We start from the raw sequence: 27884 nt of genomic DNA on the forward strand, positions 1-27884 counted from the left end.
ATTATGCCACGAACTTCTACTATTATTGCTTTAGTTGCGGTCTCAAATCTATTGATCATATTTAGAAACATGATCAAGCCAACTTTCACACTAGCTTAACTAACCACATTACAACAAAAACCGGCACATAATTAAGTATTTTGCGGCGTATATATGTGTCAAAAGAAAGTTTACCGGTACATACATAAATGCCAGTAAAATAGAGTCGACATATAAATATGTGTCGGTAAGAGATGAATATACGCCAGTAAATCTATTAAGACGTTTTTATTATTTTTTAAAATTTTATAAATTCAAAAAATTATTACTTAAAACAAAATTATAAATTTCAATCATCAAAATATTATAATCTTTTAAAAGTTAATAAATTACTTATTTATTAATCAAAATTCAATTACATATATGAAAAACAATTATCTCTACTTTGTGGTTAGGGTTTAGGGTTTAGGGTTGCGGTTGTTGCTATTGCCACTATATCGATTAGTTGACTAATATGAAGAAACCATCTTTTTTTTCCCTTTTTCTCTTAGAATAGGCATCATCGAGATTGATGTCTATCCTAATCAGTTTTTCAATGTCGATGAAGTCTTTGATGCAACACTAACACTATATTGCTCGTTCAAGTTTTCCAGAATCATGTCTATCTGTTGCTTCTCTTCCGAAGGTGAGTCAATGCCAGCAACCACTACCTTCCAACGGTTGATGAAAGCGTCAAATGACTCGTTATCACCCTACCTAACGTGTTTTTAGTTTTTTCTCTAGTCTTTTTAGGTCAAGTACATGTTGAACCTTTCAGTGAAGTTTTCGGCCAACTCGTTTATCGTAGTGACATCAACTATTTTTCTCTGTAAGTACCACCTCAAAGCAACGTCATCGTGGTAGAGAGGAAATAGTTGGAGCAGTGTGGCGTCGTTAAGCTGTAAGGGCATCGATTTTAAGTACAATTGTATGAACATCGAGGGGTCTTTGTTTCCCATAAACTTCTCGAGATCGGGCATAAGATCATGTGGAATAACAACTTTTTTGACATCGCTCAACCCCTTATCCCAATCATGTCAAGCTCTTGACAACTTCCCATTGCTGGCACTTTCTAGCTAGACCAACTTTCATGGCTTTCACTTCAGCCATCATCTTTTCATATTTATTGACTGGGCCTCCATGGGTCGGATCAATAGTAACATTCGGTCCATGAGCAACTACGAATGCTCGGGTGATAAGATGAACCCAGGGCCGGGCCCTGGGAAGTTCTGAGATTTTGGGGCCTATGCAAATTTAAATTTTGTAGGTCCTAAAATAGTAAAAAAAAATAAAATTAATTTTAATTAATAAAATAAAATATAAACAATTAATATATTATAATACAGACTAAAAAGAGATAAAAAAAAGTTATTTTTATAATATATATTTAATATTAAATGAGAAAAAAAGGAAAAAATAATATTATTAAATATAAAAAATGGGGCCTATAAAAGTGGGGACTATGCCAATGCCTTACCCCAGGGCCGGCCCTGGATGAACCCGAGTTGAAACATTGTCATCGCCATCTTCATCCGGGTTATGAGAGCTAGAAACCTCGAAAGGGTTGGTTTGGCTGATAGTAGCATTGTTTGGATTGGGTTCAGGTTGAGGAGGGAAATAGTAGTAAGTATTGCGTAACCGGAACCGCTTCTTCATCATGGACTGCAAGTCCCTAAACTCGGTGGCTAAGACGGTCTCAACACGTTCATCAACCATTTCGATTTTTACAAAGCGTTTATTCACTTTGTCTATTTTAAGAGCCGTGATTGTGACAAGAAAACCTGTAGAGCGGGGGAATGGTTAGGACGAACATGTCCAAAATTGGATTTTTTTTGGGGTCAAAATAATTAATTTTTTTTTGTATTTTTTAAATTTCTTATAAAATATTTTAATATAATTAAAGAGTAAAAATGTTTAAAATAAAAAAAATTCCTCTAAAAAGTTTATTTCCAAAATTGGATGAAAAATAAGTTGGAGGAGAAATTGAAATATTGAAAACAAATAAAGGGCTGCTTCAACTTTTTATTTTTAAGTTTTAGACCGTTGACCAAGGTCAACCACTCTTGGTTTTGAAATTTGCAAAGAGAAGGAGTCTTGACTTAGATGACTTTTTGGCATGGCTTATGAATAAAGGGTTGAGTGATTTTATCTCTTTACCAAATAATTCTTTTTAGAAATTTCCTCTCAGACATTTTATCAAACACTTAATTCCATATTTGATTTCGTTTTTTCTTAGATTATGTACTAATGAGATCCTGAATCATACCAAAAATTTTACAAAAATTTCCTTAGTGGACAATGATGTTGTTAAGATTTTTTTTTTTTTTTTTTTTTAAGGGTAAATCAAAATTTTAAAGAGATAAATACTGTGATGCAAAAATTTTGTATTTATTCTTCTTCATATTGAAATTTATTGCCTATTGGCGACTAAAGTAGACGTAACTCTGAGTAAACCACTATAAATATGTATTTGTCTTTGGGAAGAATGTCAATTTTACACACCAAGTTAGGAAGGTGTCAAATTTACTTATTAAGTATCAAAATTCTATTTATATATATGAATTTGTCAAAAAGTGTCAAATATATTTAAAATGACAGAAATGTTAAACGGTGTTAAAATTTTTGCCACATGTAATATCCACATATTTTTTATTTTTTTAAATTGACATTACTTTAATTATTTTTTCATTTAAACAAAACTTGTTTTTACTTTATCTCTCATCCCTCCACAACTCTTCATTTTTTTTCTAACTTTTCTCTCTTTGATTAACTCAAGTTCTTTTCGATTTTTACCTTCTTCTAACCTCTAAGTGCTCCATAACTGAACTTTAAATAGTCATCATCGTTGGTAGAAGTTTTTGTTGGCCGATTCCTAAATCATAGACGTTGTGACCAAAATCTTCATTAGTCGAACCCTAAATCATTGTCGCCATTAGCGGACAATGCCGAATCAAGGTAAAATCTCCCTTAACTGACTTGTTTTAATTTTAGTTTTCATAATACTCACCCTGTTAAACTTTATCAGCTCCCAGACGTAACCCCCAAATCCAAGTCTTTCTCAGTTAAACCTTACACTATCATCATCATTGGTTGAAACATTCATTGATTGAATCCTAAATTGTCAATGTTGTGGTGAAGTCTTTGTTGGTCGAATCCTAAATTGCGCTATGGCGAAGTCTTAATAACTCGTTACTTTTTAGAACAATTTTTATAATTAATCAATTAAATATTATTATTAATAATAAAATTACTCATAGATGGAGAAATGAAGAGAGAAATATTTAAAGAAAATGGTGAGTTGTGAGGGTAAAGAAAGAGAAAATAAATAAGAAAAGATTTTAATGTTTTGTTTGAATAAAAAATAATTAAAGTAGTGTCAATTTAAAAAAATAAAAATATGTGAATATTACATGTGGCAAATTTTTAACACTGTTTAACATTTCTGTTATTTTAAATATATTTGACACTTTTTGACAAGTTCATACATATAAATAGAATTTTGATACTTAATAAGTAAATTTGACACCTTCTTACAACTTGGTATGTAAAATTGGCATTCTTCCCATTTGTCTTTTTGTTTTTGTGTTCTTTTTTCTTGCGTTATTTACGGATCGTTTCAAGAATCTCAGATTTGAGGCATCCATATCCTGATTCTCTCTACACTCCTTAATTTTCTTGATTCATTTTCTCTTTTTTATTTTATTTAGAGCTTCGATGTCCTAGCAAGATAAAACACAACACCATCAACAAACATACTCCCAAGAAAACACCTACCATGAAGGAACATACTCACAAAGCCTAGATCTTATCCATAAATTAAGATTCATTAAAAATACAGGTCAAATTAAAATAAAAAATTAATATAAAATTCATTAATTATTTTTTTACTCCAACTAATTATTTTTCTTTTTTATTTATTTTTAAATATATATATATATATATATATATAATTAATGAATTTATTTATATTAAATTATAAATATATAAAAATTAATTACATTGTGCAAATCAAATCTTAGTTCTCCTCATGTAAATAATAATCTATCTAACCAAATCAAACCTTATATCGATACATTCTTTGAATCAACTATTTATTGTAAATGACTCTTTTGCTCACCAACTTATCTCAGAACACCGCAGAGATTTAAGAAAAAATGAATATCTTCCTCTAACTTTATTTATGTTAGACCTTCATTATGATGTAATGCTATTTTAATTTAGTAAGTATAAAAAATATTAATATTTCATTTCACTTATGATTAAACATAACATTGACAATAGAAATAACACCAACATACATAAAATACCAATATTTATAATAATATTTCAAAAACATTGTATAGCTATACTAACAAATATGTATATTTCATTTACACTTGTAATTCTTAAAAACCCTAATTGCGAATACCTCCATAAACAACTAGCTAGATTCTTGAAGCGATCAGTCATTTTGGGACAAATATTTCTCCGAACCATGAATCTTAATTCGCGAAGTTATCACACGTTTTCATAACCGTACGTAAAATAAAATTTCCAAACCGACCTGAAACTATTGCCTGATGACCAAAATAAAAACTTCATAAGTTTCAATAAATAAACCAAGAAAATAAAATTTGTACCTGAAGTGACTCATTTCTATTCGTGGTTCCAAGAATCGCATTTAAGATAAGTCTACGGTCACAATGACTGCCATAAAACAAACTTTTCCGAATTACGTTCGATCCAAACTTGTTGAGGCTCACCTCAACTATGTTTTCAGCTAACTTTTCAACTATTTTAGAACGCTCCTCGGGTTTTCCAAGCTCCAGCACAGACTGAACAACATGATTGCCAAATCCATTGTTTGCTAAGATGACTACAGATGATAGAATTCCATCGATCACTCGTCGCTGGGTCAATGGGTTCTTGCAATACTCCAATATAGTCTATTCATATGAAGAAGAATAAAAAGGGAGTTTGTCCAAGAAAGAATTAATCAACAAAAAGGTCACAGCTTTAAATTAAAACCTGTAACATATAATTTCCAGAAGTATGTTGTGCCAATTTAACAATTTGATCTATGCAAACAGAAACAATGATCCCGGTATGCTCTTCAGGAACACATTCAACACATTTCTCGATTACATGGTGAGCTTTCATATCATAAAGACACGTATCAACATGATTATCGAGCTCTCTAACGATTTTTATCTTTTGGTCCATATCAACAACTTCCAATGCCTTCGAATTGAAACAAAAATATATATGTTAGATTTCTATACATATTAGAACAAACAGAAAGTTACCTTCTGAATCACTCTGTAACCATGCTGATCAATGCTGAGTCTAAACACATGACCAAAAAGTTCCTCAGCCAATCCTTTTCTCTGCAAATCTAGTCCATGTTCAAAGAACTGAAACCCACAAACATCATCATCTTAAAACTTAATTACCAACACAAAATCAAATTAAAGGCATCTTTTTTTACCCATATGATAAGGTGACTCCCAAACTTGTCCTTCATTAGAGTAAGTGCATGAGGTTTTAGTTCCAGGAAGACCTTATTTCTGTCCTCTACCGTTGCAGTTTCAAGTTTCTGTTGAATAAACCGGCTTCCAATAGCCTCCCGACTGCTTAGACAGACATGTTACTTCTTGTTATTATTCAAGATTACATATTATAAACAGAGAATCACATAACTACCTGGACTCGACAAGATGTCCAACAAAATCAGAGAGTTCAAGATAATGGACTTTGCAGGAGGGGGATCTATAGCCATAAATATTCTGCATTTATGTTGCAAAATTATTAATCTTGTTCAAACATTATTATTAAGGAAATCAAGGCCTGAAAGCAAAATACTAAGTTAACCTGAAATATGAAACCCTCCATCTTCTTCTTCTTCTTCCAAATTAAAACTCAAGAATCTACAAGAAGAAAAAGAATGCAAGATTTATGTAAACCCTCAAATGGAAAACCAGTTGGAGCAAAACTGAAGAAATGCGGGAAAAATAAGATTATGAACGGGGATAAATTCCAAATGTATCCTTCATCTTCTCAGAAAATCCATAAGAATACTATTACGGAATTTAATTTAATGTGCAATGACTAATTTTGAATAAGATAGTTATTGAAGACAATTTAATCTAATTATTTTAGAAGTCGTAGTATTTAGTTAGAAACCAATTTTGTTACGTTGATTGTCTTAGTGAACCAACCAAACCAATTTTGTTCGAATTTACCCTGGATAAATTTTGCCTAAATTCTCAATTTCTTGTCACGAAACTCCAACACCACTTAGACACCATGATTTTGTTGAAATAAAATATGTCCCATCTAACTAGATGTGTTAAGTTACTAGACGTGTTAAGTTAGAATCAATTGTTACCAATAGAAAATTTTTCACCATTCTTTTCAGGAGACGGGAAATGAAGATCATATACGTTGAGAGATACATTTTTTCTAAGAAACTCCCTCCTTTATAAAGAATTTTGTTTTTTCAATTACCAACATAATTTCAATTTTATTAATAACCGCATTTCTTAGTCTTTTGGCCAAATATTTGGAAAATAATCTTGTACATTGTCAAGATTAATCTAATGGATCTAAAATATTTAGTTCAACCGACTTCAACTCTTTTTTATTGTCCCATTTTCGTCCAAGGATCGTTTTCTTTCCCTTGAGAAGAGGTAATGATTTCTTGATAAATTCCATAGAGTAGCCCATTCGAGACATAATTCTAATATTTAGAAATACTTTTTTACAAACGAATAAAACCGATTTTAACGTATCGATTTCATCCAATAAGAAAAGTCTTCAATATATTTTTCATTTCGATTAGGATAGAACAAACCTAGGGATGTCTTATCATTTAATACTGGTCTTGTAAAATTGAAGAAAATTCTCTCAATTGAGTCTCATTTGAATTCTTTGACACTTGTACCAATATTTCAAGAAAATCATATAGCTATACTAACAAATGTGTATATTTCATTTACACTTCTAACTCTTACAAACCTTGATTGTGAATACTCATTTGCTAGATTCTTGAAGCGATCCACAATCACTCAATCAGTATTTCCTATACAAATATTTCTATAGATGATGGATCTTAATTCGCGACAAGATTTCTGGACAAATATTTCTCAAGACGATGAATCTTAATTTGTGACATGATCAACTCTCGCTGCTCATCATTACATGTTTGCAGAATCGTACGTACAACATACTTTCCAAACTGGCCTGTCATTATTGTCTGACCAAACCAAAAATAGAAAGTTCTTGATAAGTTTCAATAAATAAACCAAGAAAAAGAAAAGAAAATGGTACCTGAAGTGGCTCGATTCTATTCGTAGATCCAAGAATCATATTTAAGATAAGTTTGCGGTCGCAATCACGGCCCAAAACCCAACATTTCTGAATGACGTTCGATCCAAACTTGTTCAGGCTCAACCGAACTATGTTTCCAGCTAAGCTTTCAACTATTTTAGAACGGTCCTCAGGTTTTCCATGCTCCAGCACAAACTGAACAACATAATTGGCAAATCCATTCTTTGCTAAGATGACTGCAAATGATACAATTCTATCGATCACTCGCTTCTGGGTCAATGGGTTCTTGCAATACTTCAATATAGTCTATTCACATGAAGAAGAAGAATAAAAAGGGAGTTTGTCCAAGAATGAATTAATCAACAAAAATGTCACAGCTTAAAACCTGTATGATTAACGATCCATAAGTATGCTGGGCCAGTTGAATAATTTGAGCTATGCAAATAGAAACAATGACCTCGGTATGCTCTTCGGGAATATATTCAATACATTTCCGGATTACATAGTTAGCTTTCGGATCATAAAGACACGTATCAACATGATTTTCGAGCTCTCTAACTATTCTTATCTTTTGGTCCATATCAACAACTTCCAGTGCCTTCAAATTGAAACAAAAATATTAGATTTGTATACATATAAGAGCATTTATTTGAACAAACAGAATGTTACCTTCTGAATCACTCTGCGACCATACTGATCAATGCTAAGTGTAAGCACATGACCACAAAGTTTCTCAGCCAATTCTTTTCTCTGCAACGCAACAATCAATCACAACACCATCAGCTTAATTCGTGACAAGATCAACTCTCGTTGCTCATCATCACACGTTTCCAGAACCTTCTGTAAAACGTAGTTTTCAAACTGGTCTTTCATTATTGTCTGAGAAAACTAAAAATAGAAAGTTCTGAAAATAAATATCAGTTTGGAGAGATTCTTAAATAAGACAAGAAAAAGAAAAGAAAAGGTACCTGAAGTGGCTCATTTCCATCCGTGGATCCAAGAATCTCATTTAAGATAAGTTTACGGTCACAATTACTGCCAAAAATCAAACATTTCTCAATGACTTTAAATCCATACATGTGCAGACTCATCTCAACTATGTTTCCAGCTAACTTTTCAACTATTTTAGAACGGTCCTCAGGTTTTCCATGCTCAACTACAGACTGAACAACATAAGTAGCAAATCCATGTTTTGAGAAGATGACTAGAGATGATACAATTCCATCGAGCATTCCCCTCTGGGTCAATGGGTTCTTGCAATACTTCAAGATAGTCTATTCACATGAAGAAGAATAAAACGGGAGTTTGTCCAATAAAGAATTAATCAACAAAAAGGTCACAGCTTTAATTTAAAACCTGAATGATATAAGTTCCACAAGTATCCTGTGCCAATTCAACAATTTGATCTATGCAAACAGAAACAATGACCCCGGTATGCTCTTCGGGAACAATTTCAACACATTTCTGGATTACATAGTTAGCTTTCAGATCATAAAGACACGTATCAACATGATTATCGAGCTCTCTAACGATTTTTATCTTTTGGTCCATATCAACAACTTCCAAAGCCTTCTGGATCACTCGGGCACCAAACACATCAAGGCTAAGTGTCAACACAGAGCCAGAAAGAGTCTCAGCAAAATCTTTTCTCTGCAACACAACAATCAATCACAACACCATCAGCTTAAATCGTGACAAGATCCGTTTCCAGAACCATCTGTACAACGTAGTTTCTAAACTGGTCTTTCATTATAGTCTGAGCAAACTAAAAATAGAAAGTTCTGAAAAAAGGATCAGTTTGGAGAGATTCCTAAATAAGACAAGAAAAAGAAAAGGTACCTGAAGTGGCTCATTTCCATCCGTGGATCCAAGAATCTCATTTAAGATAAGTTTACGGTCATAATGACTGCCAAAAATCAAACATTTTTCAATGACATTTGATCCAAACACGTGCAGACTCATCTGAACTATGTTTCCAGCTAAGTTTTCAACTATTTTAGAACGGTCCTCAGGTTTTCCATGCTCAACCACAGACTGAACAACATAAGTAGCAAATCCATGTTTTGAGAAGATGACTAAAGATGATACAATTCCATCAATCACTCCGCTTTGGGTCAATGGGTTCTTGCAGTACTTCAATATAGCCTATTCATATGAAGAGGAATAAAAAGGGAGTTTGTCCAAGAAAGAATTAATCAACAAAAAGGTCATAGATTTAAATTAAAACCTGTATGATATAATTTCCAGAAATATGCTGTGCCAATTTATCAATATGATCTATGCAAACAGAAACAATGACCCCCGTATTCTCTTCGGGAACACATTCAACACATTTTTTGATTACATGGCTAGCATTCAGATCATAAAGACACATATCAACATGATTTTCGAGCTCTCTAACTATTCTTATCTTTTGGTCCATATCAACAACTTCCAGTGCCTTCAAATTGAAACAAAATATACATTAGATTTGTATACATATTAGAGCATTTATTTGAACAAACAGAATGTTACCTTCTGAATCACTCTGCAACCATACTGATCAAGGCTAAGTCTATACACATAACCAAAAAGTTCCTCAGCCAATTCTTTTTTCTGCAAATCTAGTCCATGTTCAAAGAACTGAAACCAACAAATACCATCAGCTTAAAACTTAATTACCAACACAAAACCATATTATTGGCATCTTTTTACCTTTCTGATTACGTGACTCCCAAACTTGTCCTTCATTAGATCAAGTGCATGAGGTTTTAATTCCAGGAAGACCTCATTTTTGTCCTCTAGCGTTACAGTTTCAAGCTGCCTTTGAATAAACCGGCTACCAATAACATCCTGACTGCTTAGACAGGTTACTTCTAGTTATTACTATTCTTATTCTTTTTCTTCAAGATAAACGAGAATCTAATTACCTGGACTCAACAAAATGCCCAGCAAAATCTGAGAGTTCATCGGAGGGGGATCTATAGGCATAATTCTGCATTTATGTTGTGAAATATCATGGAATTTTGATCTATTAATCAGACCTATGTTCAAAACATGTTAAATTATTATAATAGTAAGTTAACCTGAAATCTCATATCCTCGGGGTTTTGACGATCGTCCATCCTTCTTCCGAATTAAAACTCAAGAATGCAAGATTTATGTAAACCCTCAAATAGAAACCAGTTGGTGCAAAACTGAAGAAATGCGGGATTAAGCGGGAGGGATGATATGAACGGGGATAAGTTCCAAATGTATCTTAAACTTCTGAAAATTGTTAATGTAAGCCCTCGAACAGAAAATACGAGGAAGTTCCGAGAATTACGAAGGAAGTTTCGAGTCATATTGGTCGTGGATTGAGAACGGTAATTGAACTCTATGAGATGTTACGATATGCTTTTTCTAAAAAATAGGGGTGACTCTATAGTTTAAAGTCAATTTCCGGATTATTTTTGAGAACTAGCATTTAGCCCGTGCATTTGCATGAATAATAATATATAAAAACGTGAAAAAAAAAATTACGGATAACATTTTTAATTTTATTTTTAACCGTTTTAAATTTATGGGTGGGTCAACCCACAATCCGACCCAAGTATCCATTTATTCAACATCATTATATATTAGTTAGTTAAAAAGTTAAACTTATATTAATATTAAAACGTCCCGCGTTTATCAAATTTGGTGTTGAATTTAAAATATAAAGTTAAAGAGTTGTACTTGTTTTTGTTAGGTTGCAAGTTCGAAACATACTTCTAGCATTTTTAATTTTATTTTTAACCGTTTTAAATTTAAAAACGGGTCAACCCACAATCCGACCCAAGTATCCAAATTAACCACAGCTCTCGACCCGGCAATCCGGACACTTTAAAAATTAAGCATCATTATATATATATAGATTAGTTAGTTAAAAAGTTGAACTTATATTAATATTAAAACGTCCCGCGTTTATCAAATTTGGTGTTGAATTTAAAATATAAAATCTTTGTAGCCTAGTTGGTTAAAGAGTTGTACTTGTTTTTGTTAGGTTGCAAGTTCGAAACATACTTCTAGCATTTTTAATTTTATTTTTAACCGTTTTAAATTTAAAAACGGGTCAACCCACAATCCGACCCAAGTATCCAAATTAACCACAGCTCTCGACCCGGCAATCCGGACACTTTAAAAATTAAGAATCATTATATATATATAGATTAGTTAGTTAAAAATGTGAACTTATATTAATATTAAAACGTCCCGCGTTTATCAAATTTGGTGTTAATTTAAAATATAAAATCTTTGTAGCCTAGTTGGTTAAAGAGTTGTACTTGTTTTGATAGGTTGCAAGTTCGAAACATACCTCTAGCATTTTTAATTTAAAAACGGGTCAACCCACAATCCGACCCAAGTATCCAAATTAACCACAGCTCTCGACCCGGCAATCCGGACACTTTAAAAATTAAGCATCATTATATATATATAGATTAGAAATTGAAACACTACAACTTATTTGGCGACTTTACTGATGACTTACTAGGCTTAACTCGAAATAATTTTTTTTTTCAATCATTTTTTAAAAATTGTTTACACTTAAAACAAAGAAAACGGTAAAAGAAAATCCAAAACTTATCTATTTAATTTACATGTGTTTTTATATAAAAATGGAACAAACACTCTATATTTTACTTAAATATGTGTAAAATGTATTACACTATACACATCTATTGAAATATGTGCAAAAATTCATCAAATCAATTGAAAAGACGATTTGTTCTATCCGAGTGATGATGCGAGAGGTAGACCTAAAAACACGGGATCGATCATTCTCTTTCATGGTGAGTGATTCTTCGTGTTCTTCTTTCAAATTCAAAAATCTTGAAGCAAATTAACGTCCAATTAAACTCAGGAATGAAAGTTCTAATATTTCGAATTAACGTCCAATAAAACTCAGGAATGAAAGTTCTAATATTCCAATTTAACTGTAGGTGTGAACCAATAGTTAAATTCAATTTGTTTTATCCTATTCATATTAAGTCCAAATTATATATATTTGTCCATAATTCAAATTATTATATTGGTTAATACATATTATACTACATATTATACTTGATTTGATTGAGGATGGTTTGAATAATTCAATTTAATATTTTTTATATTTAATTATTTTATTTTCGATTTATTTTAATGTTTAATTAACTTAATTTTATATAAAAATTTATTATTAAGTTTTTTAGTGTTATAATTAATTTTGTCTATTGTAATCATTGGTTTCGAATATTTCAGTTAACTAATTAAAATTTGATAGTAAAAATATATGTATCTGATTTTTTTTAAATAAATAAATCAAAAATAGAAATTTGATCGAGATTCGCGGAAATAAGTAAAAATTATATTATTTTGAGGTGGAATATAATTTAGAAAAAACAAATTGAAAAATATATTTTTATTTGGATAATCTTAATTCAATCCGAATTTAATTGAATCTGAACTCAATCCGATCATATCTCAATACAATCCGAAATAGCTAATTCGAATTAGTATTCCGAATTCGGATCAAATTAAATTTTAGAATAATCAGTCAAATGCTCCCCTCCTATGAACACGAGAATAAATTCCAAATGTATCCTAAACTTTTGAAAATATTTATGTTAGCCCTTGAACAAAAAATCGTATGAAAAATATACCACAAACTTATACTAATATTGCTTTGGTCGAAAACTAATAGCTTACTCAAACATACTCTTTTAACTATTTTATCTCCTTAAAGAAGAATCTCTCCAAAAAGTTAAAAGTATTATTGCCTAACCATTTATGAAAACGTGGTAGGGAACCAACAATTTGATTTAGCAATTCGATTTAGTTGTGGTCTTAAATCTATTGATCATATTAAAAACATTATTATGACACTTCACTTTAGATTAACTATCAAGCCACTAGAACAAACTAACTAAAACCAATCCAACAATAATAAAAAAAATTCGAAATAAACCTGTTAAACACATATTTCAAAAATACAGAAAAAGACGGTCAAATGTAATCACAAAACCTTATTTTCTCATTATCTCGTCAAGAAGATCCACATGCATTATGTAAAAACGACTGTGTTGTCCATCCTGTTCTCTAAGATGGTAAAAAAAAGATATTGGGTCTACTTTTGTTGTTAAAGATTCTCAACCATATTGTACACCAAATAAAAAGAGGAATGAGAATCAACTTCTTTTCGTGCCCAACAACAATTCATTGATCCACCTACTCAGAAAAAAAAAAAATCTTAATAATAACTGCATAACTTAATCAATTACAGTAATGCTTCACAATAAACTCCAAATGAGTTCAACACAAGGACAATGCAAAAGAATGTGTGAAAACATTTACTCCGCTCACTAGTTGCACATGATGATCCCTTTCGATTGAAATTTATAGTTATATAAGGATACCACCGTATAGGTCACACCATTGAAAGAAATTAATTTTAATTAAAGGTTGTACTATTGTGCCATACATATGGCATAGGTATCTATTCACCTATGTTTGATTTAATGATTCACAATATTTGCTAATACTATATTGACAAGACTTTTTCCCATGGTAGAGTTTAATGTTGTTTCTTTGATTGATCTTTAAGTTTCTCCAACATCTCTTTCTCCTTGTTATTAGTCTACTATTGGATTTGATGTAAACTTTATAAGAACTAGCATTTTGCATAGTGAAAAACTAATTTGCCATGCTATTATTAGCACACAAGTTATAATGTCAAAAGTTGATGGAATTAGTCTTGCCAACAACAAATCTTGAACTTTTTGTTAAGATCACCTTCAATTGTTGTTAATTTCTTTCTACAACCAACACCTATTTGTTACATTGATCCAACCAGACCAATTTTGTTCGTATTTACTATGGATAACATTTGCCCAAAACTCTCTTTTATTGCCGCAAAACTCCAACAACACTTAAACAACAAAACTTTGTTGAAATAAAACATGTCCCTCGTTTCAAGACTCAATCATGGGCCTTTTGACATTGCTCCATCTAACTAAAGGTGTAAAGTTAGAATGGTTGCAACAATAGAAAGCCTTTAAACAGTTTTTCAAGTTTACCCACCAATATTCTCATAGATAAAAAAAAAAAAAAATGAACATCATATGCGTTTAGAGAGATGCAAGATTTTTTTTTATATAAAAACAAACATCCATCATTTATAAAGAATTTTGATTTTTCAATTATCAACTTAATTTCAATTTTATTTATAATCGGGTTTCAAATTTTTTTGATACTAGCTTGAGCCCTAATAAAAAAAAAACTCGACTACCTCATTTTAAAATCGTTAAGTTTAACTAAAAAGTTAGCGAATAGGCAATTGATGACCTTTTTAAAAGTTAAAGGACCGATTTGTTTTCAAAATTAATTTAAAAGCTAAAAGTGAGCGATTAAAATAATTAGAGTACCGCTTAAATAATTTGCCATATATATATATATATAATTATTTTATTTGTATGCACGAAACAAAATCAAAATCCATGCTAATTGAATCAAATTTTCTTTAAGGTCATTAAATTTAAGTCTTTATCATTTTAAAGAAAAAAATTATTAATTAAAAAAATTATTAATTGAAATTGACTCTTTTGCTAAACTTATCCTACTCAAACAAGAAAATCATATAGCTATACTAACAAATTTGTATATTTCATTTACACACTATTATCAGTCTTTTCATGACAAATATTTCTCCAGACAATGAATCTTAATTCGCGACAAGATCAGCTCTCGTTGCTTATCATCACACGTTTCCAGAACCTTAAGGACAACATACTTACCGAACCAGTTTTTCATTATTGTCTATCCAAAACCAAAAATATAAAGTTCTGATAAGTTTCATTAAAAAAAACCAAGAAAAAGAAAAGGAAAAGAAAAGGGTACCTGAAGTGGCTCAATTCTATTCGTGGATCCAAGAATCGCATTTAAGATTAGTTTACGGTCGCAATGTCTGCCAAAAATCCAACATTTCTGAATGACGCTCGATCCAAACTTGTTCAGGCTCATCTGAACTATGTTTCCAGCTAACCTTTCAACTATTTTAGAACGGTCCTCAGGTTTTCCATGCTCAAGCGCACATTGAACAACATAATTGGCAACTTCATCGTTTGCTAAGATGACTACAGATGATAGAATTCCATCGATCACTCCCTTCTGGGTCCATGAGTTCTTGCAATACTTCAATATAGACTATTCACATGAAGAAGAATAAAAAGGAAGATTGGCCAATAAATAATTAATCTACAAAAAGGTCACAGCTTTAAAGTAAAACCTGTATGATATAAGTTCCATAAGTATGCTGTGCCAATTTAACAATTTGTTTTATGCAAATAGAAACAATGACCACGGTGTGCTCTTCAGGAACAAATTCAACACATTTCCGGATTACATGGGTAGCTTTATCATCATAAAGACAGGAATTGACATGATTATCGAGCTCTCTAACAATTTTTATCTTCTGGTCCATAGAAACAAATTCCAATGCCTTCAAATTGAAACAAAATATACAATAATATATATTAGATTTGTATACATATTAGAGCATTTATTTGAACAAACAGAATGTTACCTTCTGAATCACTCTGCAACCATACTGATCAATGCTAAGTGTAAACACATGACCACAAAGTTTCCCAGCCAATTGTTTTCTCTGCATAGCAACAATCAATCACAACACCATCAGCTTAATTCGTGACAAGATCAACTCTCGTTTCTCATCATCACACGTTTCCAGAACCTTCTGTAAAACGTAGTTTCTAAACTGGTCTTTCATTATTGTCTGAGAAGACTAAAAATAGAAAGTTCTGAAAACAATATCAGTTTGGAGAGATTCTCAAATAAGACGAGAAAAAAAAAGGTACCTGAAGTGGCTTATTTCCATCCTTGGATTCAAGAATCTCATTTACGATAAGTTTATGGTCACGATGACTGCCAAAAATCAAACATTTCTCAATGACTATCGATCCAAACCTGTTCAGGCTCACCTCAACTATGTTTCCAGCTAACTTTTCAACTATTTTAGAACGGTCCTCAGGTTTTCCATGCTCCAGCACAGACTGAACAACAAAAGTAGCAAATTGATTTTTTGAGAAGATGACTAGAGATGATACAATTCCATCGATCATTCTCCTCTGGGTCAATGGGTTCTTGCAATACTTCAAGATAGTCTATTCACATGAAGAAGAATAAAACAGGAGTTTGTCCAAGAAAGAATTAATCAACAAAAAGGTCACAGCTTTAATTTAAAACCTGAATGATATAAGTTCCACAAGTATTCTGTGCCAATTTAACAATTTCATCTATGCAAACAGAAACAATGACCTCGGTATGCTCTTCAGGAACATATTCAACACATTTCTCAATTACAAGGCTAGCTTTCGGATCATAAAGACACGTATCAACATCATTAATGATCTCGATATGCTCTTCAAGAACATATTCAACACATTTCTGGATTACATCTAGATCATACACACTCGTATCAACATAATTTTCGAGCTCTCTAACGATTTTTATCTTCTGGTCCATAGGAACAAATTCCAATGCCTTCAAATTGAAACAAAAATATATATATATTAGATTTGTATACATATTAGAGCATTTATTTGAACAAACAGAATGTAACCTTCTGAATCACTCTGGAACCATACTGATCAAAGCTAAGTGTATATACATGACCTAAAAGTTCCTCAGCCAATTCTTTTCTCTGCAAATCTAGTCCATGTTCAAAAAACTGAAACCAACAAAAACGATCAGCTTAAAACTTAATTACCAACACAAAATCAAATTATAGGCATCTTTTTACCCATATGATAACATGACTCCCATACATGTCCTTTATTAGAGAAAGTGTATGAGGTTTTAATTCCAGGAAGACCTTATTTCTGTCCTCTATCGTTGCAGTTTCAAGATTCTGTAGAATAAACCTGCTTCCAACAGCCTCCTGACATATTATAAATGAGAATCTAATTACCTGGACTCAACAACATGCCCAACAAAATCTGAAGGTTCAAGATAATGGATTTCGGAGGGGGGTCTATAGGCATAATTCTGCATTTATGTTGTAAAATATCAAGGAACTATGACCTATTAATCAGACCTATGTTCAAACATGTGAAATTATTATAATACTAAGTTAACCTGAAATCTCCAATTCTCGTTGGATGGCAAAGGTGGCGGAAATCCGAGGTTTTGACTATCATCTGTTTCATGTCTATCGTTATCTATCTCGCCTCCTAACGATCCTTCGTCCATCCTTCTTCTTTTTCCAAATTAAAACTCAAGAATGTAATATTCTGATCAGTGTATAGTGGAAGAATCTAAAGTTTTTCTTCAAGAATGCAAGATTTATGAAAACAATTACGGAGAGTTAAAAAACAATGGATTGTTCCTCTCTGCAAGTGCATTAGTATATTTTGTACTTTGGCGATAATTCTGCATTAGAAGTTATCATGAATGGATATTTAAATAAAACTCAAGAATGAAAGGTTATAATATTATGATCTAAAAGAAACCGGATGAGAGTATATATACCGAAACAAGAAGACAAGAAAATGCAAGAAAATGGAAATCAGTTGGAATTGGACTGCCGAAGAGAAACATAATAAAGGCGGGAATATATGAATGGGGATAAATTCCAAATGTATCCCTCAACTTCTGACAAATATTTATCTCAAACCTCAACCGTTCAAATAATAAGTGATTATCGAAAGCATGTTTGGTGTCTAATCGCGACAACTTCTATACTGTTGGATCCATATTATCATTTTGTTATTGAAAATGATAATCTACTAGTTGAGTTAAAAATGAGGATATACATATACCATTCACTAAAAGATGCTATGAGTTGATAAACCTGTTTGTTACGCAATCTCGTCATCTTAGTTTTCTCAATCTACATTTTTCCAATAGTTTTCTGAATGACCTAAGACTCATAAAAATAGTGATAAAATATGAGAACTCGTGTCCTAAAATATGTTTTCCGATTGACCGAAACTATCAATGTAATAGGAGGTGGTCAATCTATAACATGCCCTTGCATCTAGACCTAACCCTAGAATCAATATTTTGGTCATGTTTAATGTAACATATTGAATATTTACAATTTTTTCTTCAAAACTGCACAAATGAATTAAGATTATGTTTTTTTTAAATCGTTTAGTGTACCTTTTGTTGGTCACAATGAACATCTTCCTCTATTGAAATGACTCTTTTGCCCACCAACTTATCTCGGAACACCCCATGTGTATATTTCATTTACACTTGTAACTCTTAAAATACACCATGTGTAATTGTGTATATTCACATGAAATACCAATATTTGTACCAATATTACAAAAAATTCATATAGCTATACTAACAAATTTGTACACTTGTAACTCTTAAAAACCCTAATTACGAATACCTCCATAAACAACTAGCTAGATTCTTGAAGCGATCAGTCTTTCTTGGACAAATATTTTTCCAGATGATGAATTTAATTCGCGACAAGATCAACTCTCGTTGCTCATCATCACACGTTTTCAGAAGAGTATGTACAACACACTTTTTAAATTGGCCTTTCACTATTGTCTGACGACCAAAAATAGAAGGTTCTTGATAAGTTTCATTAAATAAACCAAGAAAAAGAAAAGGAAAGGGTACATAAAGTGGCTCATTTCTATCCGTGGATCCAAGAATCACATATAAGATAAGTTTACGGTCACAATGACTGCCAAAAACCAAACATTTCTGAATGACTTTCGATCCAAACCTATTCAGGCTCACCTCAACTATGTTTCCAGCTAACCTTTCAACTATTTTAGAACGGTCCTCAGGTTTTCCATGCTCCAGCACAGACAGAACAACATAAGTAGCAAATTGATTTTTGAGAAGATGACTGGAGATGATACAATTATATTGATCACTCTCCTCTGGGTCAATGAGTTCTTGCAATACTTCAATATAGTCTATTCACATGAAGAAGAATAAAAAGGGAGTTTGTCCAAGAAAGAATTAATCAACAAAAAGGTCACAGCTTTAATTTAAAACCTGAATGATATAAGTTCCATGAGTATGCTGTGACGATTTAACAATTTGATCTATGCAAACAGAAACAATGACCCCGGTATGCTCTTCAGGAACATATTCAACACATTTCTGGATTACAATAGTTAGCTTTCAGATCATAAAGATACGCATCAACATGATTATCAAGCTCTCTAACATTGGTCCGTATCAACAAGTTCCAATGCCTTCAAATTAAAACAAAAATATATATATTAGATTTGTATACATATTAGAGCATTTATTTGAACAAACAGAATCTTACCTTCTGAATCAAAGCTAAGTGTATACACATGACCAAAAAGTTTCTCAGCCAATTCTTTTCTATGAAACCAACAAATACCATCAGCTTAAAACTTAATTAGCAACACAAAACGTGATTCCCAAACTTGTCCATCATTTAGATAAAGTGCATAAGGTTTTAATTCCAGGAAGATCTCATTTTTGTCCTCTATCGTTACAGTTTCAAGCTGCTTTTGAATAAACCGGCTACCAATAACATCCTGACTGCTTAGACAGGTTACTTCAAGATAAACGAGAGAATCTAATTACCTGGACTCAACAAAATGCCCAGCAAAATCTGAGAGTTCATCGGAGGGGGGTCTATAGGCATAATTCTGGAATTTTGACCTATTAATCAGACATATGTTCAAACATGTTAAATTATTATAATATTAAGTTAACCTGAAATCTCCTATCCTCGGGGTTTTGACGATCGTCTGTTTCTTGTCTGTCGTCCATCCTTCTTCTTCTTCTTCTGAATTAAAACTCAAGATTTATGTAAACCCTTAAATGGAAACCAGTTGGAGCAAAACTGAAGAAATGCGGGATTAAGCGGGAGGAATGATATGAACGGGGATAAGTTCCAAATGTATCTTAAACTTCTGAAAATTGTTAATGTAAGCCCTCAAACAAAAAATACGAGGAAGTTCCGGGAGTTATGAAAGAAGTTTCGAGTCATATTGGTCCTGGGTTGAAAACGGTAATTGAATTAATTTTCGATTATTTTCGAGTATTAGAAAGACCATATAATATTAAAAAAAATAAAAAATATAGAGAGCTGAGAAATCGAAGCACTACAACTTATTTTGCAACTCTATAGATGACTTATTATGAAGCTTAGCTCGAAACAAAACTTTAGTCATTCAATTTGTTTCTTAAAAATTGTTTACACTTAAAGATAAAGTAAATGGTAAAAAAACCCAAAACTTATCTATTTAATTACATATGTTTTTATATAAAAGTGGAACAAACACTCTATTTTACTTAAATATGTGTAATAGATGTATTACACGATTCAGACGGGCCAACCCATGACAGACGGGCCTACCTATCAAAACTCATCGTTTGATTGGTCGACGGCGGCCCGATCCACCATCCTGGCAGGCTAAAATCCTCAACTCAACCTAAGGTGGGTTGCGGGCGGGCCAGCCCGCGAGTTGTCTCACTATAAATAAAATCATTTCTTAAAATACATTAAAATATCATAATATTCCCTAAACTTTTTTAGATGACCTTCATCATGGTTAGCACTTTTAAATTCATCAACATCCAAATTAATACCTTCATTTTGAGAAGAGTCAATTTCGAAAATGAATCTATTATTTAACAAAATATTAAGTTTCAAACTTCAGTGTGAAGCTTCTGGAATTGGCACCAAGTTTGAATCCACGATCCCTTGAAGCCAAAAACGAAGAGAAGAAAGACGGAGCAAATAGATAGTCGGTGGTCAATGAGCGAAGTATTGAGTATTGACTGTTGTAGTCTAGAACCAAATTTGAATCCACGAACCCTTGAAGGCGAGAACGAAGAGAAGAAAGGCGGAACAAATAAGTAGTCGGTGGCCGATGGACGAAGTATTAAGTATTGACGGTTGTAGTGCTGCCTAGAAGAGAAAAAAAATATGGCTATGCAGCATATGCCTAAGCTATAAGACTATAAATCATATTAGATTTTCTTTTGTCAACGCGACTGAACGGGCTGACCCTGTAGGCCCAGCTTCAAATGGGTTGCTAATATTTCAACCCAACCCGTTTGAATTGTTTGGCGGAGCAGACCAACCCAACAGGCCTAACCCAAATTGACGGCTCTATACACGATACACTTTACACATCTATTGAAATATATGCAAAGATTCATCAAATGAAAGGACGATTTGTTCTATCCGAGTGATGATGCGAGAGGTAGACCTAAAAACATGGGATCGATCATTCTCTTTCACGGTGAGCAATTCTTGTGTTCTTCTTTCGAATTCAAAAATCTTGAAGCGAATTAACGTCCAATAAAACTCAGGAATGAAAGGTAGGTGTGAACAAATAGTTAAATTCAATTTGTTTTATTAGATTCATATTAACTCCAAATTATATGTATTCAATTCATAATACATATTTGATTTGAATTGGATTGAGTATGATTTGGATAATTCAATTTAACATTTTTTTTTTTATCTAATTACTTAATTTTCAATTTATTTTACTGTTTAATAAACTTAATTTTATATAAAAAAAAATATTATTAATTTTTTAGTGTTAGAATTAATTTTGTCTATTTATAATAGTATTTATTTTCTTTTGCTAAAACACGTATTCATTCCTTTCGAATATTTCAGTTAACTAATTAAAATTTGATAATGAAAAAAATATTTATCTGATTTAAAAAAAAAATCATAAATAAAAATTTGACCGATTAAGTGATGCAAAAATAAATAAAAATTATATTATTTTGAGGCTAAATTGAAAAAAATATTTTTATTTGGATAATTTTTATCCAATCCGAATTTAATTCAATCTAAACTCAATTTGATCCGATCTCAATACAATCCGAAATAGCTAATCCGAACTAGTATTTGGATTCGAATCGAATTGAATTTTAGATTAATCTGTCAAATGCTCACCCATATGAACGAGAATAAATTCCAAACGTATCCTAAACTTTTGAAAATATTTATGTTAGTCCTTGAACACAAAATCATATGAAAAATATAAACTTCTACTAATATTTCTTTGGTTGAAAAATTAAAAGCTTACTCAATACTCTTTTAACTATTTTATCTTCTTAAAAGAAATTCCCTTCAAAAAGTTAAAAGTATTATTATCTGACCATTTATGAAAATGTGGCAGGAACCAACAATTTGATTTAGCAATTCGATTTAGTTGTGGTCTCAAATCTATTGATCATATTAAAAATATTATTATGACACTTCACGTTAGATTAACTATCAAGCCACTAGAACAAACCAACTAAAAACAATGCAACAATAATAAAAAAAAATTCAAAATAAACCGGTTGAACACATGTTTCAAAAATACATAAAAAGGCGGTCAAATGCAACCACAAAACCTTATTTTCTCATTATCTCGTCAAGAAGATCCACATGCATTATGTAAAAACGACTGTGTTGTCTATCCTGTTCTATAAGATAGTGGTAAGAAAAATATATTGGGTCTACTTTTGTTGTTCAAGATTCTCCACCATATTGTCCACCAAATAAAAAGTGAAATGAGAATTAACTTCTTTTGGTTCCCAATGACAATTCATTAATCCACCCACTTAGACAAAAAAAAAAAATTCTTAATAATCAATGCATAACCCAATCAATTACAATAATGCTCCACAATAAACTCCAATTTGGTTCAACATAAGGACAATGCAAAAGAATATGTGAAAACATTTACTCCGCTCACTAGTCGCGAATGATCCCTTTCGATTGAACTTTAAAGTTATATAAGGATACCACCATATAGGCCACACCATCAAAAGAAAGAAATTTGGAAGGTTGTACTATTGTGCCATACATATGGCACATGTAACTATTCACCTATGTTTGATTTAATGATTCAAAATATTTGCTAATACTATATTGATAAGACTTTTCCCATGGTAGAGTTTAATCTTGTTTCTTTGATTGATCTTTAAGTTTCTCCAACATATCTTTCTCCTTGTTATTAGTCTACGATTGGATTTGATGTTAACTTTATAAGAACTAGCATTTTGCATAGTAAAAAACTAATTTTCCATGCTATTATTAGCACACAAGTTATAATGTCAAAAGTTGATGGAATTAGTCTTGCCAATAACAAATCTCTTGAACTTTTTTTAAGATACATCCAATTGTTGTTAATTTCTTTCTACAACCAACACCCATTTGTTACATTATCCAACCAGACCAATTTTGTTATTATTTACTTTAGATAACATTTGTCCAAAAACTCTTTTTTGCCGCGAAATTCCAACAACACTTAAACGCCGCTAAAGGTAATCCAATGTAACTGTAAGTGTCCACGTTGACCTCATCTTAAAACTCGGCCAAGTTTGGGATTCTTAAAAAATAATAATAATAATAATTCACTCTCCTCGTGACCTTGTTTTCCTTATTATATAATAATATAATAATAATAATAATAATAATAATAATAATAATAATAATAATAATGCTTAATTTAAAGTTGTTTGATTTGTCGGAGTCGAGAGTAGTGATTAATTTAGATATATATGAGAGAGTAAATAGATATTTGAGTCGGATCGTGAGTTGACTCACCCATAAACTTGAAACGGTTAAAAATAAAATTAAAATTTTTATAAATGTGTTTCGAACTTACAATATAACAAAAACAAGTAAAAACATTTAACCAACTAAGCTAATAAGACTTTATATTTAAAATTTTACATAAAATTTGATTAACGCGCGACATTCATAATAATATATATATAATAATAATAATGCTTAATTTGAATTTGTTTGGTTTACGGGGTCGAGAGTTATGATTAATTTGAATATATATATGAGTAAATGACTATTGGGTCAGATCGTGAGTTGACCCGTCCATAAATTTGAAACAGTTAAAAATAAAATTAAAAATACTAAAGTTATGTTTCGAACTTATAACATAACAAAATAAATAAAATCATTTAACCAACTAAGCTAATAAAACTTTATATTTTAAATTTTACACCGCATTCATAACAATATATATATATATATATAATAATTTCTATCATCATTAATTATATATAAATATTTTTTTAATTATATTTATATATAAATAAAAACTTAATCTATTAAATCCAAATATTATATACATATAAATTAAAAATAAGAAAAAATATATAAAACACAAAAATTTATTTAGTATTTAAAAAGTAAAATTAGTTTGGAAAAAAATATGATATAAATATTTATATATATATATAAAATTAAATAAATATGTAACATTATATAATTATTATATATTAAAAAATAAATTTGAAGATAAATATTTCTAATTAGAATAATATATATTTATAGAGAAAAAAAATAAAAAATATTTTTATTAATAAATTTATATAATATTTTGAAAAAAATTATATAATAATAATAATGTTATATATATATCATTATTATTTTTATTTAAAATAAAGATATAAATTATTTTTATTATATATTTTTTTGGTATAAGTATAAAAAATTTATAAATATAACTTATATAAAAAAATATATATATATACACAAAATTATAAAATTATTTCAATAATCAAGTAATTTAGCGGTTAAGTGTTAACATTTAATCATTAAGACCGGTGGTTTCAATCTCTATAACTAATTAATATATGTAGGGGGCGAACATAATAGATGAAATGAAAGTAAGAATGTAGGTTGAAATATGTAATACTTAAAAATAAATAAATAAATAAATAAATTCATCAACAACAAATATTACAATAATTTAAAAATCATTTAAAAAAAATTTCAAAAAAAATTCATAATTGAAATATGACTCTTTTGCTAAACTTATCCTACTGAAACAAAAAAAAATCATATGGCTATACTAACAAATTTATATATTTCATTTCATTTACATAGTATTATCCGTCTTTCCATTACATATATTTCATTAGACAATAGATCTTAATTCGCGACAAGATCAACTCTCGTTGCTCATCATCACACGTTTCCAGAATCTTACAGACAACATACGTACCGAACTTGCTTTTCATTAATGTCTAACCAAACAAAAAAATATAAAGTTCTGATAAGTTTCATTAAATAAACCAAGAAAAAGAAAAAGAAAGAAAAAGAAAAAGAAAAGGTACCTGAAGTGGCTCAATGCTATCCGTGGATTCAAGAATCGCATTTAAGATAAGTTTACGGTCGCAATGATTGCTAAAAACCCAACATTTCTGAATGACGATCGATCCAAACTTGTTCAGGCTCACCTCAACTATGTTTCCAGCTAACCTTTCAACTATTTTAGAACGGTCCTCAGGTTTTCCATGCTCAAGCGCACATTGAACAACATAATTGGCAACTTCATTGTTTGCTAAGATGACTACAGATGATGCAATTCTATCGATCACTCCCTTCTGGGTCCATGAGTTCTTGCAATACTTCAATATAGACTATTCACATGAAGAAGAATAAAAAGAAAGTTTGGCCAAGAAATAATTAGTCTACAAAAAGGTCACAGCTTTAAAGTAAAACCTGTATGATATAAGTTCCATAAGTATTCTGTGCCAATTTAACAACTTGACTTATGCAAACAGAAGCAATGACCATGGTGTGCTCTTCGGGAACAAATTCAACACATTTCTGGATTATATGGGAAGCTTTATCATCATAAAGACAGGTATTGACATGATTATCGAGATCTCTAACGATTTTTATCTTTTGGTCCATATCAACAAAATCCAATGCCTTCAAATTAAAACAAAAATATATATATATTAGATTTGTATACATATTAGAGCATTTATTTGAACAAACAGAATGTTACCCTCTGAATCACTCTGCAACCATACTGATCAATGCTAAGTGTAAACACATGACCACAAAGTTTCTCAGCCAATTCTTTTCTCTGCAAAGCAACAATCAATCACAACACCATCAGCTTAATTCGTGACAAGATCAACTTTCGTTGCTCATCATCACACGTTTCCAGAACCTTCTGTATAACGTAGTTTCTAAACTGGTCATTCATTATTGTCTGAGAAAACTAAAAATAGAAAGTTCTGAAAACAATATCAGTTTGGAGAGATTCTCAAATAAGACGAGAAAAAAAAAGGTACCTGAAGTGGCTTATTTCCATCCTTGGATTCAAGAATCTCATTTAAGATAAGTTTATGGTCACGATGACTGCCAAAAATCAAACATTTCTCAATGACTTTTGATCCATAAATGTGCAGACTCATCTCAACTATGTTTCCAGCTAACTTTTCAACTATTTTAGAACGGTCCTCAGGTTTTCCATGCTCCAGCACAGACTGAACAACAAAATTAGCAAATTGATTTTTGGAGAAGATGACTGCAAATGATACAATTCTATCGATCACTCGCTTCTGGGTCAATGGGTTCTTGCAATACTTCAAGATAGTCTATTCACATGAAGAAGAATAAAACAAGAGTTTGTCCAAGAAAGAATTAATCAACAAAAAGGTCACAGCTTTAATTTAAAACCTGTAACATATAATTTCCAGAAGTATGTTGTGCCAATTTAACAATTTGATCTATGCAAACAGAAACAATGACCCCGGTATGCTCTTCAGGAACACATTCAACACATTTCCTGATTACACGGCTAGCTTTCGGATCATAAAGACACGTATTATTAACATGATTAATGACCCCGGTATGCTCTTCAAGAACATATTCAACACATTTCTGGATTGCAATTAGATCATACACACACGTATCAACATGATTTTCGAGTTCTCTAACGATTTTTATCTTCTGGTCCATAGGAACAAATTCCAATGCCTTCAAATTGAAACAAAAATATATATATATATTAGATTTGTATACATATTAGAGCATTTATTTGAACAAACAGAATGTAACCTTCTGAATCACTATGTTAGCATACTGATCAAAGCTAAGTGTATATACATGTCCTAAAAGTTGCTCAGCCAATTCTTTTCTCTGCAAATCTAGTCCATGTTCAAGGAACTGAAATCAACAAAAACCATCAACTTAAAACTTAATTACCAACACAAAATCAAATTACAGGCATCTTTTTACCCATATGATAACGTGACACCCAAACTTGTTCTTCATTAGAGCAAGTGCATGAGGTTTTAATTCCAGGAAGATCACATTTTTGTCCTCCATCGTTGCAGTTTGAAGCTTCATTAGAATAACCCAGGTTCCAGTAAAATGCTGACTGCTTAGACAGGTTACTTCTTGTTATTATTCAAGATTACATATTATAAACGAGAATCTAATTACCTGGACTCAACAACATGCCCAACAAAATTTGGAGGCTCAAGAAAATGGATTTCGGAGGGGGATCTATAGGCATAATTCTGCATTTATGTTGTAAAATATCAAGGAACTATGACCTATTAATCAGACCTATGTTCAAACATGTGAAATTATTATAAGACTAAGTTAACCTGAAATCTCCAATTCTCGTTGGATGGCAAAGGTGGCGGAAATCCGAGGTTTTGACTATCATCTGTTTCATGTCTATCGTTATATATCTCGCCTCCTAACCATCCTTCGTCCATCCTTCTTCTTTTTCCAAATTAAAACTCAAGAATGTAATATTCTGATC

The 27884-nt window shown here is 31.2% G+C and overlaps 1 protein-coding gene and 1 long non-coding RNA gene across 2 annotated transcripts; both read right to left on the bottom strand.

Moving 5' to 3' along the window:
• Positions 1 to 16551: 16551 nt before the first annotated feature.
• Positions 16552 to 18164, bottom strand: LOC124912780 (pumilio homolog 2-like). Its single transcript, XM_047453428.1, has 4 exons — positions 17455 to 18164; positions 17120 to 17257; positions 16940 to 17047; positions 16552 to 16833 (listed from the first exon to the last, which is right to left on the bottom strand). The coding sequence occupies exons 1-4, from the start codon at positions 17566 to 17568 to the stop codon at positions 16552 to 16554; spliced, it is 642 nt and encodes a 213-aa protein (XP_047309384.1). The 5' UTR covers positions 17569 to 18164.
• Positions 18165 to 19415: 1251 nt separating this feature from the next.
• Positions 19416 to 20146, bottom strand: LOC124911234. Its single transcript, XR_007096600.1, has 4 exons — positions 20044 to 20146; positions 19912 to 19976; positions 19625 to 19683; positions 19416 to 19547 (listed from the first exon to the last, which is right to left on the bottom strand). It is a non-coding gene; the product is annotated as an uncharacterized LOC124911234 (long non-coding RNA).
• Between the last annotated feature and the right edge of the window lie 7738 nt (positions 20147 to 27884).

The sequence above is a fragment of the Impatiens glandulifera genome, chromosome 8 (assembly GCF_907164915.1).
Source record: "Impatiens glandulifera chromosome 8, dImpGla2.1, whole genome shotgun sequence".
NCBI lineage: Eukaryota > Viridiplantae > Streptophyta > Magnoliopsida > Ericales > Balsaminaceae > Impatiens > Impatiens glandulifera.

Bases quoted from the DNA above. Each gene is read 5' to 3' on its own strand.
- LOC124912780 (XM_047453428.1), bottom strand. From the start codon at position 17,568: ATGGACGAAGGATCGTTAGGAGGCGAGATAGATAACGATAGACATGAA. The intron at 17,048-17,119 runs GTAAAAAGATGC...TGTTGGTTTCAG, and splicing joins GGAGTCATGTTATCATATGG to TTTTTTGAACATGGACTAGA. The intron at 16,834-16,939 runs GTTACATTCTGT...CCTATGGACCAG, and splicing joins GTTCCAGAGTGATTCAGAAG to AAGATAAAAATCGTTAGAGA.